At 40.9% G+C, this 16427-nt stretch overlaps 1 protein-coding gene across 7 annotated transcripts in view; it reads left to right on the top strand.

Moving 5' to 3' along the window:
• The window catches only part of LOC143178094 (monocarboxylate transporter 10), a 97441-nt gene that overhangs the window by 42834 nt on the left and 38180 nt on the right, over positions 1–16427 (top strand). For 4 of the 7 annotated variants that reach the window (XM_076376547.1, XM_076376549.1, XM_076376545.1 and 1 more), the window contains 4 exons: positions 3917–4310; positions 5611–5776; positions 11783–11893; positions 12683–12856. In XM_076376547.1, the coding sequence (XP_076232662.1) occupies positions 4140–4310; positions 5611–5776; positions 11783–11893; positions 12683–12856 (622 nt within the window). In that variant the 5' untranslated portion in view covers positions 3917–4139. Of the gene's footprint in view, positions 1–3550; positions 3678–3916; positions 4311–5419; positions 5519–5590; positions 5777–11782; positions 11894–12682; positions 12857–16427 lie in introns of those variants that run through there. The other 3 variants (XM_076376548.1, XM_076376551.1, XM_076376550.1) reach the window with 3 other exon arrangements.

Here is a 16427-nt window from a genome sequence, read left to right as displayed (position 1 = left end):
GCAATTTACAGAAGCAGTCATACCGACGCTTCTGTTATCAGTGGAACCGAAGTACAAAGACGGAAACACAAGTAGATCGAAGTTCCTTCCTTGGAACACGTGCCGTTCGCATGGTCCAACTTGCTCTGCTCGAATCCACCCCATCGCGAAGGGAGGATCAGGAGGGGCTTGGAAGATGACAATTTGTTCTCTGTTCCGTCTTCGCCAGTCCCTGTACGCCTCTTGGTGATGTTTTCATATGGAATCAGTTGCGGCTCGACACCCAGGGTCCCACGATCGCAAACCACATGGTTCGCTCCACAGTGGATTCAATCTAGCGGGATTATCCACCCTCCATGGACGACCATCGAGTTGCTATCTAGCCACGATCGGAAGTAGCCTGTGTCAACTGGCATCTTTCGCCAGACTACCCTAATACTCGACTTCCATCCAGCACAGGGGAATATGAACGGTGGAAGATACACACGGGGTTGGCGTGAGTTGAAGGAGGGTGGTTTTGTTGGACCCTCGCTCCTGGGGGAGATTGGCAGGCCTGCGGGTCTTGGAAAGCCTTTGAACCCAGGCTTTTTAAGAACGGGAGGATCTTGCGACAGTGTGCACAGTGATTTCCCTCGTTCTTGTTGGAAGACTGATGGTGTCCCCTTTCTGAAGAGGATGCAAATGATGGACGTGGAAAAGGGTTGTTTTTATTGGAGTTGAGCACGCGTTGGGAGGAAGTGGTTTGTCTGCTCAGAGGATTTCTTGTATGGAGGGTAGAAATACTGAGTTGTAGAGTTTTTTAAGAAGCACGTAGCATTTGAAATAAAACGGTTTTTTTTATATGAAAAATATAGACCTGTCTGATCTATGGTTTTTGACGTTGTAATGTCTACTGTGTAGAGTTGGTAAAGCTGCATCTGAGACACATGTTGACGTAGTAATAATTTTCTGTGTACAAGGGTTATTAAAAACCGAGAAGGTAACTTGTTTTAACTTAGACTTAATTAGCAGTCACTTACGAGCACTTTGGCCAATAATATACTACGTCCCAAAATGCATACAAATTCAGGTGGTCCTGTCTAGAATAATCGCGTACGTCTGCAATTTTTCCAGATGCAGCCTTTTCAGCTCTGTACAGTATTCAACATTGATATTACAATGCAAGAAGGTAACTTAAATACAGACCGCTATCAAAAGTAAAGAAATGCTTCTAGAATTCTTATATCATCTTCAACATCAGAACTTCAAAGATGTTATAAACTGCCTCAGCTTCTGCTCACTTATAGCAGCGCCAGTAAAAGTTTCAACGACTTGGTGCGTCGGTGGCTGACTTCCGTTGCGAGACACGTTTTGCCGGAGCCTTACCCTGGGCATTTCGATTAAAAACGGTTTTAGAAGCAGATTTACGGTCCCGTTGTTTTTGCACTTGCTACGAGAACTCCTCCTTTTCGCGAACGGCGGTAAAGTTGAAATATATGTTGAACGCCAGCGGGGAATACAAATCCACCATTCGTTTCTGGCCTCCGCCTCTTCCCCCTTATTGTAGAACTTTGCTGCACAGTCGCGACCCTGTTACTGCTATATCGAGTTCACGAGGCGACTGGTCATTGGATCAACATTGGAAATCGTAAGTTTCTTGGAACTGATATGATCTCGCTGAGATATCGTTCAAGGAGGAGTTAATTTTAGGAGCTTCTGAATTTGTTTTTCTGAGGATGAAAGCTGGGATCAGGAGAAAAATTTAATTGCTAATTTTTGGTATAGTAGTGATCGATTATTATGCTTCAGAAATGATAGTAACCGTGATCTATGTTATGCAAAACGCTCAAAATTATATTTTCTGGTTTTTGGAAATACTAGAAACTGGGATTCATAAATATAGAGTTTTTAAGTATCTATGTTTCCTGGTGTAGGTATCCAGTTAATCAAGTTTCACAAGTGCTGTAATAAATTGAGTCGCAGCGCTTGAAAATTCTCAGTTTTGAACCTGAATTTCCAGCGCCAGAAGGATAATATTTAACACTCGACTACCACACGCAGAGAATGTTCTATCCCCCAGATTTTCACCAATTGGAAATCCTGTCATTGAGTCGAACGAAAACGCGTTGCAAATAGTAACGAGAGGAATCGACGGATTGAAAATCGCAATATTCAAAGCTCATGTTTCGAAAATCATAACATTGAAGCTTTTCATTTCCAAAATTCTAGTCACCGGCTCTCGTGTGCTATGAATACTAGTACACACAGTGTTCCACGCATGAAGAATCCTAACGACTGAAATTTGAGCTTTAAAAGCTTCACATCTCACATTCCGCGTGTAACAAACTGCTCTCACATATTACAGATCACAGCAACTAAAAGTATAAAAAATGACTGCAATCAGGTTCGTTGTAGACATTTGTTATCCGACAGTCACGATGCGCTGAATTTCATGCAGCAGGAGCCATCGTTACAACGTTACTGGTCCCCCAATTGTTGCAATCCAATTGTCCTGTACAAAAAAACGTTACCAAGTACAGATCCCAATAAACCAAGCGTCCTTGTTAGCTTCCACTGGCAATCTATGCGGAAAACCAGCAAACGCAACGCATCCACGCACCAGGACGCTGTCGGTATTTAATTTCCCTTAACACACTGTCCACGAAGGCACAGAATCGTCCAATTAACACAGTCGTGCCCGTCACATACGACGAACACAGCGTGCATGCGCAACGTTATTGGGGATATTTCGAAAACGGCCGTGGCGGAGTCGCTGAGCTCGCTGCTGCATACAAATGCATCCCATGCAGCCGCAAGATGTACGATGCTCGCGAAAACTTGGCATGGTTACGATGAAGCGGTTTTGCTCTTTGCAAGTTTCCCTTGCTTTTTGCTTCTCTCACTCGCCCTTTCTCTCTCCTCCCTCTTTGTGCGCGTGTTTTTTTTTTCACTCGAACTCGAGATTAAGGCAAACGTGACGTGAACTACTTTAGGCTTCGAGCCACGCGAATTGTTCCTTTTTTTTCCCTTCGTTTTATGCTCGCTGTCTGGGGAGGACGTACGAACTGGCCTTTTTACGGTTTTGATGTTTGTTCTGCTGCTAACGCGCACCGTTTCCGCGGGGATTCTTGGCCAAAGGACTCGAATTGTAATATTTTTAATGGGGGAGATAGAGCGCATTTGAGTGGGCGAATAAAACGTTGCGTTCGTCTTTTATTGAAACTGTGAAGCCTTTTCTGTTGGTAATGCGTTCAGCGTGCAGGTGAAGTGAGGGATCGATGGCTGTGAAATGTTGATCGAGATGAAATACTGTAATAATTATAATTTTTCATAGAATTTTTAGCTTTTATTTTTCATAGAATTTCGAGTTCAGCGCTTCAACTGCTCTTAAGATATCCGTGACAACACTTTTAAGTTATCTGAAGGCTCCGAGGAAGCCTGGTGAGAATTTACAGACTTAATCCATCACAATCTTCTTCTCATTCAACACTATCTCGCCTGCACTCTCATCCATAATATTCAAATCGTTAGCGTTTATGGCTCGTCAAGCAGATGTAGTGTCTATCAGTAGCAATCTTGGTAAGGAATTATACTCTTCTTCTTTTATTTATCACTCTTTCAAAGCAATACAAACTTTTACTCTGAAATCGAGAAATAACATGGAAGTTCGTTTTACAGATTGTGCAAGAAAAATTGTGCCTTAACTCTACAAACATTAGGTACTAAAGTTTCCTTTTTAATCTACATTCTTACAATCAGCTAAAAGCAATAGGTCTTCCGAAAGAACTTCTTAGCGATGCTTTAATTCTGAAAACAAATCTTCCTACAAAATAATGATCTCATTTAAATAGATCTCGTTTGAAATCCACGCAAAAACTTTTCGGATGACCTATACCTATATAATATAAAATATTTCACCGAATATTCTCTTAATAAATTTCAATATTTCTCACTTCAGGTGGCAGTTCTGAAGCAGTTCGCGTCACGGTTCTCGTGGAATGTCATCGAATTAACGTTCGAGAGAGAAGATCGCCGCGTCAATGGCGATTAAAGAAACACCTCGGAGCGTCGGAATCCCCATCTGTAATTACCTCGAAGTGGACAATCAGTGAGCTTGAAACGACCAATCGACCAGTGGTAGAGAGAGAAAGGGTCAGTGAAATGCACGGTCTGCCGTGAAAATGCTGGTGGACGACTGCGGCAACGGGATGGGGTGGACTTCGGCCAGCGTCCGTGGGGGTTGGTCCACCCCAGGCGGATGCAGGAACTCCGCGATGAGCTTCGGAGGTAGCGTGCCCTCCCTGCACCCCGCGGGCTCGATAAGATCGTTGCGATCCCAGCACTCCATGCAGGTAATAAAAACAGTTGGCTCCTCGTCGTTTCCCATCGCGGCCACGTTTTTCTAGGAAACACGCGGGCCAGTTAGTGCATCGCGGTAAAAACACGCGTCTCTCTTGTTCCTCGATGTCCCCTTTCTTTCGGTGGACGAGCATCGATCGCGGAGAGTCGTCTGTGTTGGAAATTCTGGTACTTTGCTCTTGTGTAGTTCGAACGTTGACAATTGACTCCCCCAAAGTTCAGATGGAAGTCATGGCAAAGTGCTTTCTAGGCATAGGATGTGTAGGAGAATTTCTGTCTTTGGTATTTGTTGGAATTATTTTGAATGGACAAGTTTTGCTTTTGTCTTGAGATATCTGTCGTATCGCAGACAAAGGGCACTGGTACTTCGATCAAACTTCGAAGTAAACACGTTGGTAGTTCGTTTCTAATTTCACGTGGGAAGTTTGAGGCCAGAAACTGCAGGGTTTGAAGTTCATATCTTGAAATTTTTGAATTTTCTTGGGAGTTTGTTTGTTAGTTAAAATTTAATTTAATAGAAGGTACGTGAGGGGTTTGAATTAGTAAATGGTAAATTTGAGAATTCGAATATCTTTTGAATTTGAGTTTTTTGAATGTTTTTCAAATTTAAAGATTTGAATATTTGAATATTCGAATATTCGAATATTTGAAAATTTGAATATTTGAATACTTGAAATTTGAATATTTGAAAATTTCACAATTTGAAAGTCTGAATATTTATCAAGATTCACATTCATCTTATTTTAATTTTATAAAGATATTTTAAATTTCACAAAGTCCCCTAGTTTAACGAAGCAAGGAACAAAATCTTGAGGACATTACTCGTAACTACAACGGGTCACTTCTCTACTAAACTATCTGTGAAGAAAGTTGGGTATTGAACATACCAATAACTCCAAATCCGATATCACGCTTGAGCCTGCAAGATTCGCCAATGTTCATGAGAATTTCGTCTACGTTGTCAGGGGATCATCGAAAGGCAATCTTCGGCGAGAGGACCTAGTCAGCCAGACGGTAGCATTTAATTACAGGGCCACGAATCGACGTTCGTTCACCGTTTCCGTTCGCCCCGGGGCCAAATCATTGATCCGAGGATCCTGACGAGAATTACGTCGCGCCATTTCATCCCCCCTGATCGGTATTCCGCGCGCGCGACGCTCCTCAGCCATCGGTGGAGATTCGACGACGTCGATTTTCCAGGGTACCGCGATGCCAAGGCTCCTACACGCGCTCACGGTTCGATTACCATCGCCTTTTCGTTCGTGCATTGCAGGACACTTTCTCTTTCCTCAGGGCGTGCCGGAGACACCGCGAAGATGCATGCACTGTCACCCAGTGCACGTGCCCAGCACACCGAACAATTACGTGCACCATCCAATGCAGTATTACACGCCGAGCCACTGTCCCGAGCCGAGGAACGGGGTCTACACCCCTCACCGTGGGAACTCCTACCATGGTGGTGAGTTACGATCGTGTTTCAATTAGTGTTAATTGCCCGCGGTCCACTGGCGAAGCAGAAATTATGGAATCTCGTCGTAGAATAAAGGATTAACATTATTAGGTCAATGGGAGGAATGTTGTTTTTAGAGGGTTTGTGGGATCGAGGGTGGAAAGGATTAAGCGAGGATTGTGGTTCAGAATGGGCAATGGCCTCTACGCTGTTAATTGGATGTTGTTCTGTAAGAAGTACTTTGATGTGGGAACTCTGAATCTTTGAAGTGGTAGCTACTGAAAACTTTCCTATCGTTGCTAGTTGCGTCTGGGTATAGGATTCTAGAGACATCAGGAGGATTTTATTTCTACAGAATTTTTGTGAAGCTACATAAAGGTTCCAGTCGTATGAATTATTATCCCTGATGTTTTAAGCTGAAAATTTATGGCTACTGAAGCCTGATACCCTCGAAGTCTTTTTCAATAGTTTTACGGATTTTAGTGCGCCTTGACTACTCTAGAGCCAACAGAACTACTTTCATGGACTTCTATTTATTTCCACTCTTTCAATACTCTTCCCACTGCTCTCGGTTTTTCCATCATCGCATGCATTTTCTACAGCTCTGAAATAATCTCCATAGAACTCGAACGACACAAATATCGCTTCGGCAATTCCTGTTGTCTACCGTATACTATTGCCAGCAAACGAAGAGACCTAGATCTCGATATTTCCGCGGACGCGATTCAAGTAATCCCCAGGAATTTTTCTACGATCCATCCAGCGAGAGGCAGAGGCGTGCTTTAATTTAACTTGTCCGACGGTCTGTTTTGCGTTTCATTCCATTTGCGGGGAAACATCTTTCAACGAGATTGCACAACTTTCTTCGCGAATCCCTGAGAACAATAACCCCTGTACCCTTTCGGTCGCCGCAGTAAACTTCACCATAATCTTGGATACCTCTGTTTTCGTTCCGTTGCTGTCGCGAGAACGCTCGCCCGCTAAGAAACTGGCCTAATCCGCTTTTACGAAGTTCCGCGACTTTGTTCAATATTCACCAGCGTACGGCTGAGCCTGGGAACAACGGAATATGGAGCATGTCAAATTACGAGCATTCTATCTCTTCGTTGCAGGAGCATATCTAATGGTAATACGGATGGATGTAGTTAATTTTAAGTAGGTGTAATAAGAATAACATGAACTAGCTTAACGCATTTAATACGCGTGGGTGTATGGTAAAATTTTATCCTTAAATAGGAAGAAAATAAGGATTATGGTAAATTATTCGTGATTTAGATTCTTTTTTCTCGGTTCAATTTTGAGTCACTTTTTATATTGGCGAATATTAGGCATGTAAATTAATTCGGTGCTTCTAAATTACCTCTTCCTGGAGATTATTTGAAATTCTAATGATTTCCCATTTCCTGAAAATTTCGAAGAGCTAGCATCCATTCAGAAGTGACTTCATAAAATTTTAAAGAGGTTGGTGAATGGTGTCTTTCAGAAATATGTGTTTATATGCATTGGCCAGATAAGTGAAACGTTCCTTCCGTTGTCAGACATAAGTGGAATAAGTTCAGTGTACTTCGTGCTCGTCCAGCATTCGTTCCCGAAGTCTTCGTATTCACTGGACGCAATCATTGTTCCTGTAAATACCCTCGCTCGCTTTTATTACGTCTTTAAGGAAAAGAGTGCACTCGAATTTGGGGCATGATTTCATACTGGCTGTTATCGATTATGGCGATCCCTTCAAAAGACAATATGTTCGTTCGAGTTGAATTGATTTTTGTTCTTCCGGCTTCTGCCAGCCCTTTCATCATAGCCCAATTTATCGAGTTCAGCCTTTGTGGACGCGGAAGAAAGGAAACGGGCTTGGAACAGCTTGCCTCGCTGAAAGGAAAGCAACTCCGTCCTTGTATTGTTTAAAAAATTACTAGACGAACTGAGATGTCGGTAGAAAATGTCAGGAAGTTTGAGACAATGCGAATTCACGGAAAGAAACAGAAAAAAGAGTTGAAAATAGACACAAGAGAAGAAACGTGGTCTGCTTTTACTAATTGAATCAATCGTGAAAGAAAATCACGTCTGGTTGTCTATGATATTGTATTTAATATACCTGAAAAATCGCGGTTTATTTAATATTAGCACTACACATACATTCTTTTCCAAAACAAAAGAAAGAAAACAGAGAAATATGATGCAATATGTCTCGTAGATTTAAAAAGAAACGGAATGCCGCAAAATTGAATAATTTTTATAAAAAAAGGTTCCAAATTAGTCACATAAGACTAGGATTTTAATCGAGATTCTAAAGACCTTCTATTACAAGCAAAATACATATTTATTATTCAGAAGTAGACGCATAATAAACCCCTCAATTCTCCACACACTCTGGCATTATCATAAGGAAACAAAAGTCCATTTTCCACGCGTCGGATATTTTCTTCCTCCATTATTATCCGCCAAGAGATTGCACCCAAACGTTTGCGATAGCGATCGCGCCATAAAGCGTAGCAGCCGCTCGTTCCTCGCCAGGAAACTAGAGCGTTTCGACCGGAAGTAAATTCAGATAAATCGGATGGCGCTGGGGAGATATATTACCGAGGCAGGCTGCGTTGGATTATGTTGCTCTGGAAAACAAGGCGTTAGGGGGGCGGCATTTGTTCCAGTGTATCGCGCGAGCGCGCTGTAATCTTCCACCAGCCTGTGGAGAAGCTGTTGACGACATCTGACACTGATTTTTCATCGACTCAAGCACACTTTCGTGCACTCCGAGCCTTGCGATTCGCTTCTCGGTCGTCGGCTGAGCTGTCGCGCTACTTACTCCCTTCTGGGATTTTCCATTTTCGGCAGTTCATTGTTCCTGCAGCTGTCGAGGATAAAGTCGAACGATTTTGAAAGTTGACGCGTTAGAACTCTATCAGTATATTTTATCGTGGCTATTAGGTTGGTTATTTGTTTTGAACTTTGAGGATGTTGGAAGAATTTGGAATTTTTATGTAATTTTTTTATGAATTTTTAAAAGCTGGAATTTTTTAGAAGTTTTTATTTGTGACTGTTTGAAGTGTAGTGTGTTTAGCAAAAATTTCGGAGAAATGAAGCTACTTCTGTATTGGGAGCAACACGTGTCTGAGCATAGGCGGACCTGTATCACTTGCGCCGCTTCTTTTAGCTTGTCTTCTGTACATATGTATACGAGTTCTTACTTTGGGATTAAGTACATCTTTCTAGATACTCCGTAAGATATTTACACCCATAGAAGCTGTGAAAAGATTTGTGAATATAGGAAAATATTCAGATACGCTTTTTAAGTAGTATAGCCTGAAATATTTTCTACTTAAGTCTCTTGGCCAAAAGAATTTTTTTCAGTTTTTTTTTATTGCTGAATAAGAATACCTCATTTTTCACTGAGTAATTTCTCAATATTATTAACTAGGATAACCGGAAAATTTTATTAATTTTAGAAAAGTCAATTTCCACTGTAACGATTCTATTAGGCAGCTTATTTTTGTACACTACTTATTTTAAAGAAAGTAGGTTATATTTTATGTCGGGAAAAGTCGTCGAAATTTAAGGTAATAGGAAACTTTCCGTAAGTTCCATTTAAAGAAATCGGATTTTGAGGGAGGCATGACGACCGCGACATATTTCAGCAGAAAATTGCTGGTTTCAAGAAAACAATTTTCCGAGAAACCAACGCGATCTCAGTATCGTTGCATGATCGAGGCAACCCCCAGCCATCGCAACTGATCCTCGCGAACTAGATCGTCGTATTTCCTTCAAAATTCCTCGATGCTGCGGCTTCTTTCACGCTATCGAGAATCTACGAAACCTTTCAAGGGATGCCTGTTTGTCTCTTGGTCCCTCTACCATTTGATTTTTGACAATTCTCGCGTCGAGCACATATCTCAGCTCGAAGGTTCGATCAGGAAGTCTATTCTTCTTCATTTCTACTTGAAACGAAGACTTAAGGAAGGAATACTGTGTAAAAATTCTGTTTGTCTATATTTTTATTTCAATAATAAATTCTATTCTACTAAAAGCTTCGAGTAGCTTTTAACAGAATATTAAATATCATGAAACGTAAAGTTGCAATTTACACATTAATTAATTAATGTAGAGTATATTTTCCCATCGGACAGGATACATGATGAACATCATAACACATTTATTAATATACAATTTCATTTACAAATACATGAAAAGTCACATCAATCATTATTCCACGACTGATTTGCAATTGGTTCATTATTTATCACCTCGTTTGACAATCTGCACTGGACAGTTACAGATAAGTGAAATAGCAGATGATAAAAATTATGACACTATTTTTTGAAATTCCTTCCTGAAAGAAATTCCCCAATATTCTGGTCGTTAGTTTTGTATCAAGACGATGATTCATGGGTAGCATCAGAGGCTTACCACCTCTTAGAAAGCCTCGTAATTCCTTTCGCAGCAATTTCATCGCAAAGGCCCGCAATTTTTCTAGCCGCCCCTTCCGACACAGACCACTCTGGTTCTTCGTCCATTTTTTACCTCGCGGTCCATTCTCGGCCGACTTTCTCGCTTATCTCTCCCCCACTACCCTCGGGGTAATTAAGAATATTTCATCTTTTCCTCTGATTCGCATTTGCGGCCGAATCCTGGGTATTATGATATCAGCTGCTATGGAAAAAGTTCCTTTCTACTTTTCCTCTTTGCTTGCTGTTACTCTGCAACGAGCTCTGTGAGATACGTGGTTAAAAGAGTCTTCCTTTTTAAGAATGTTTCAGCCTCGAAGCAATGGGAGTTCATAAGAAGGGGTATTAAGAAAATTAGATATTTTTTTGTTGTGATTAGACCGAGGAAAATTGAGACAGTATCAAAAAATTGAAATTGGGAGTGGGAAGCCAGTTGAAATGGACTTGGCTCAGTGTTGAGGTTCTTTCTGTGCTAATGAGTGTTTGCAAAGCGTTCTTCGTTGATTAGGTGGTGAAATTTTATAAATTTCGAAATCTCGTGAGCTCAAGAGAAATTTAGTTTTTTAGTCGCTGTGGTACTTATGAGTTTGAGAAGTAAAATTACTCCACAAAGTGTTACGTCACTGATATTATCTTAAGTCTTTTTTTCGATACTCTTTAATTGATTGAAATCTTCATTAAGATATATATGCTCAAGAGAGACTGGAGTACCATGAAAATGCAAATGACCTGGCTGAAACTCAACTCTGAATCGATTAGATGCTGGTTAACTCCGTGAAGACAAATTTGGCTGAAGTTTCTTGTGTCGAAATAATTAACTCTTCTTTTATGTTGTTCGTCGTAATTGACCAAGGGAAAAAAGCAACATTTGGTGGCTGTTGGACAGCTAGAATTTAAAAATGTGTGTCGTACTTTGCTCTGCTCTCCATCATTATTACTGTCTGCTCACGTTATTCACTTTTTCTCTTTCTCTATTTACATGTGATTTTTAAAAAATGAAACGTCGTGTTAATTATTATTAACGAGTGAATTAGTATCCTTGTTTTGTGTAAAATTAATTACACAAGCCATTAAAGTTGCAAACGAGAGCTTAAAAAGTGTTTGACTGGGATCAGTAGAATCATACCGCGTTGGTCAGACAGTCCAATTGAATTCCACTAACGCTTGTTAGAACGAATACCTGTTAATACCAGTACCGTTAACAATATTATACGAATGTTATACGAATTTGCGCAAGCAAGCAATAAATTCATTCCAAGTTGCTGCGACCTCCATCTTTAATAATACCGATTTCACGGTAAACAGTGCTTATCTTTATCGCCTGGCTTAGCAAGGCACAAAACAGGCCGCCACGCTAATTCATTGGTCGCTTCTGTTGCCGCGTTCGCGGTGTAATTAACTCCCTGCAAATATATCGTTGAATTACGCAAAAACAGGCGAATGTAATCCTAAAGGGTTTAATCCTCGCGACTCTCTCGATTTGCATTTAACCGAGTTACGAAGATCGTCCGCGAACTTTGCCCTTTCAGATTCTTCGTCTTCTTATTTTCTTTCGTCTCTCTTCCCACTTTTTCAGACACTCGGATGCGGTACATGGACCCTGACGAGAGCATCGCCGGGAACAATAATTGGGTGCTCGGAGACTTGAGGAGCCTTCATCGCTGTGTGCCTGCCTTTCGTCGACCAGGTACGACGCTAACGTCCACAGAGATAGTCTGACTTTTTATTAAACACGTTCGAAAAGGTCTTCAAACCGCCTCTCGGTTGTTAACCTTTTGTTTTCGGTGAGTGTTTAAGGTTTTATCACTGGAAGACATTTCAGGAGTATGAGCAGAGAATTATCAGACGGTGGATGTTCTTCCAAATCAATTTGTTTTATGAATGTAATGAATGAAATATTTAGGAGGTAGATATAATTGTTGATATTAATTTTATTAGACAGTATAGTGTGTGCTTTATTTTGGAAATTTTGCAATAGTGACTTTTTTACATATTTAAATTTCCCTTAAATGAATAAACATCCCCAGTCTAGCAATTAGTTTCATAAAATTATTTTGGATAAAAATTTGGATAAAACTTCTACTGCATATAGGGTGTTTCAAAGTTAATAATATCGCTGCTTTTGCCAGCTGTTTTGCGAAGGTACGATATTACAATATTTAGCGATTTTAATATAGCTCTTATGGGAAATGAAAAGTATTCAATCTTCCATCTTTATTCGAGAATTCTGTTATAAAACACTTCGACATAGTTGGACATTGTAACTTCGAAACGCCTATATTTCTTCGAAAATTGTGACCCAGAGAGAGCGTAGATCACGCGGAGAATTTTATGAGATTAGAGTGAGAACTGAATGTCGAAATGGAAGCCTGAACGAGAAAAACAATTTGTCGGGTAGCTGTATTGTTCGCGTTGGTGAGAGCAGGAGGGCGCAATTTAACGACGAAATCGTAAAGAGGGTAATCTTTCCCTTCAGGCATAGACGTCGCCGGCATGCGAACACATTTCTACCCAGATGGTGGCTGGGGGTGGTTGGTCTGCGCAGCCGGTTTCCTCGCCCTGTTGCTCACTACAGGAATGCAGCTCGCTTTCGGGCTTCTTCATGTTCACGCCGAGCGACACTTTGGCGAGGAACACCTCATGGATTTAGGTACGTCCCATTTCTTACGCTCCCCCTTCGTAGTCCTTGTCTCACCGAGTTGCCGAGAATTTTCTACGGTGACTTTAAATTTTCCCTCTTGGGAGCTGAATTTCACGAACGAAGTTCCGAGCAATATTTCACCTCCTGATGAATTCATCGTTCGTGAATTCAGGAACTTGCTAGATTGAAAATTTGTGAGCTTTCGTTGGTCAAAGCGTTGGCTGTTAAACAGTCGACGGAGGAGTTGATGGGTTCGAGAATTGAGAATGGAAGCAGATAGTTTTTTAATTAGAGGGGATTGCGTTGATTACAAAGAACGTGTGAGGCTGTTTAAGTATCAGCTGTGGGACTGATGCATGATGACTTTGCAGTCACGCGGGAACGCATGAAATTTTCATGCGACGACTGTGAGCTGCGTTTCGTTTTAATGAGGCGCACCTCCCGTGTCGCAGACTTTGAATGCTGATTGCGTCTGACAACGAAGCGTTTCTTCCCGATTGAGACACACTTTCGCTTGTTTGCTTTCTTCTGCTTCAGCGGCGTCGTGGATGCAAACAATCGAACTTTTAGGCACTAATAGAAACTGGCGTTTACTTTTCCTTCGGATGAACGCGTAGGAAATTGCTCTGGCGAAGAGTTGATACAGTGATTTGAAACATTAAAAGGTCCTTTTTTATGCTGTAGAAATGGAAGGCTCTCAGAAAATTTGTAGCAATTTTTTGAACATTATGTACGAAGTTGCTTTAACTCTTGTATCGATTTAAGTAATTTTAAATTCGGTCAAAGTAATTTTGAACTTCTTTAACTTAATTTCAGCTAAAACTTAATTTTTACTTCCAGTGCTTCTGTGATAAGAATTCTACTTATTTGAAATTTGCTGACCTCTTTTTCGTGGTGAAATACTTTTCACACTATTTTATACAGTTGTTTGAATAGTGTACAAGGGTTAGAGAAATTCTTTTGTCAACGTTATGCAAGAGCCTCCGTGAACTCGCCCCTCCTAACAGGGGATGAAATTCACATCACGTCTGCTTGCCTGATTACTCTCTAGATCCGGGTAGAAAAAAAGATTACTTTAAATTCTATCCTGCCTCTATTATTAAATAACGGCCGCGAGAAAAATGCGCGACGCGATTCTGTGCGAATAAATCTCTCCCACTATGGCTTTACACCACGGTACGTTTAAAATATTCCGAAGAAAGGATCCTTTTTCTCGCTGTCCCGCGAACTATGGAATATCTTTAGACGGTGAAAAAGCGAGCTTTTCTTCGATTCGACAAGTGCTTTGTTCTATGTGATGTTTTTATGAACAATCTTTTTACAATGTCGTTCATTGAAATTAGAATATTTCGTTTGAGAAATTCAGGATTTGAGGAATTAACAATTTGTACAATATAAAATTTTGGAATATGTAGAATTCAGAGGATTCAAAATTTGATAAGTTTGTCATATATTTTAGAGAGTTTATAATTTGTGTAATTCGAAATTTTTAACGATACAGAATTTTTTATTAAAATTTTAGTACGTTGGGGTTTGTTATTTTCATATAAAAGTAACAAAAATCGAAGCTTCTTTGGCGATAAAACTACCGTGTCAATGGATGGCAAAGAGTGGTTAAAGTTTCAACAGGATCTTTCCTCATAAATCGTATATCGTGTACCTCCGCTAAAATCCCATCGGGATATCTTAAAGACGACACATCATACACGTCAAACAGGGATAAAGTGCCTAAGCACTTAAGTAACTACAAAGAGGTGAGCAAGTCAATTGAAATTCAAGAGGCAGAAAGGATGATAGATGCATCTGCTTCCACCACACAGCTCGGTTCGCCTTAAACCCAGAAGAAAATTGTTAACGATGTTACCCACCGTTCTTTTGAAATCTTCTATCTGACGAGCTTCACTCCAGTCACGTACAAAAGTTTCGCACAGTTGCTCACAAAACTTGCAGGAGTTCCACAACAAAATCCAAACATCGCTCAAAAGCTACAAATTCTCTTCGATACAATTCTGAAAATTCATATCCTTCTATTTTCTCTGTAAATCGATCGTGCATGTCCCTCGTAGCAAATACTAAAAATTGAATTAGAGTAAATACTGTGATCCATATCGTACCCGTAGGGGATTAAACGTCACGCGTCCATTAGCTTGCACCGCGATTCGAATGTTAAGGGAACAGGGGTATTAAGGTCAGGCGTTAAAAGAGGCCTGAATTGAGGTCTACTGGAAGCTTTTTCTCTCGATAATACATGAAATACGGAAGCCCTCGATAAGTCGGAGCTTGTTTAAAGGTAGCAGGAAAAATAATGGCCCCCGAGAGGGATCCGTGAACACGTTTGATAGGGACGTTCTCCTTCGGCTGACAGCTGATAGATATTGGTGGAGAGCTTATCGTTGACCTACTCCACTTAGTTATCTGGTATACATCATACGGGGGTGGCGAGTTGAAGAGTTCGGATCGATTGGTACATTCTCCGTGGTTCCCGTGGACGACCGCGTAATTTATGGGGTGTTGCGAAAAAATTACGCGATATTTTCAATATTGCGCCGACGACCCTAGGGGTAATTTATGGCGACGCTTCGACCGGGAGTCGAGCGATCAATCTTCGCGGTATGACGTGGCGACGTCGTATTTTAAATATCTCCGCTGGACTTCGTGAATTATGGACTTCCGTTTATTCAATTTGCGAGCGTACAGGTTGCAGTCGGGCTCGGATAAATTATTATATATTTAATTCACGCTCCCCTTTCTTTGTCACGCTGGTCCGTTTCATCAAGTCCCGCGCCAGGTGCGCGTGATATTTCATCCCATCGTTTCGCGTGAAGTTAGTTATTTTCTCGAGGTCATCTTACCGATGTTAATTCCGTTACGTTTATTCATTGTGAAAGGCAGCGAGTCGGGTAATCTGAAAGTTTCCGACAGCGTCGGTCCATTGAACCCCGTCTTAGACTTGAAAAGTGCTTGAAAGCGATCCCACGGGGGTATTAAGCGCGATTTTGTCGGTGATTTTCCTAACCAGCGGTCTGTTAAGAGCCGCTTAATTTCCACGGCGCGGGATGAAAGGTCAAAAGGCGGGATGGAGAGCAGGCTTGATTACCATGGCGACCACGCGGCGGAAAAGTGAAAGGTGTTTCCTCTCGAAGTGACATTTTTCTGATCTCAGAACCAGTCGAGCTTCTAACCGAAGATATTGTATCGATCTCTTGTACGCTCCTCTGGTTTACGTTGAGATACCTTGTGAGGAGAGTGGGATCATTATAATTGTTAATTAGAGAAATGTTACGTTTTGATTAATAGATTTTGTCATTTAGACTGTACTATATTTTTTCGAATTTTTATTTGGGATTTGTAGAGAGGGAAAATTAATAAATATTTGAGGATACTTGTAAATGTTGTAAAGAGCTAGTAAAGCAAAAAAGTTGTAGGTGTATTCATAAATTGAAGATGCTCCTGTGTATACCTTGATAATCTTCAAAGTTTTGATAGTTTACGTTACAAATTTTGCAAGTTTGCAAAACTCTGCAGGTTCCCTGAGCCGTAAGCCTCAAATAGAAGTCCGAACTTTTAATATTTGGCATGA

This window comes from Calliopsis andreniformis, chromosome 4, assembly GCF_051401765.1.
Source record: "Calliopsis andreniformis isolate RMS-2024a chromosome 4, iyCalAndr_principal, whole genome shotgun sequence".
NCBI classification, from domain to species: domain Eukaryota; kingdom Metazoa; phylum Arthropoda; class Insecta; order Hymenoptera; family Andrenidae; genus Calliopsis; species Calliopsis andreniformis.
This window is presented reverse-complemented; position numbering and strand designations above follow the sequence as displayed.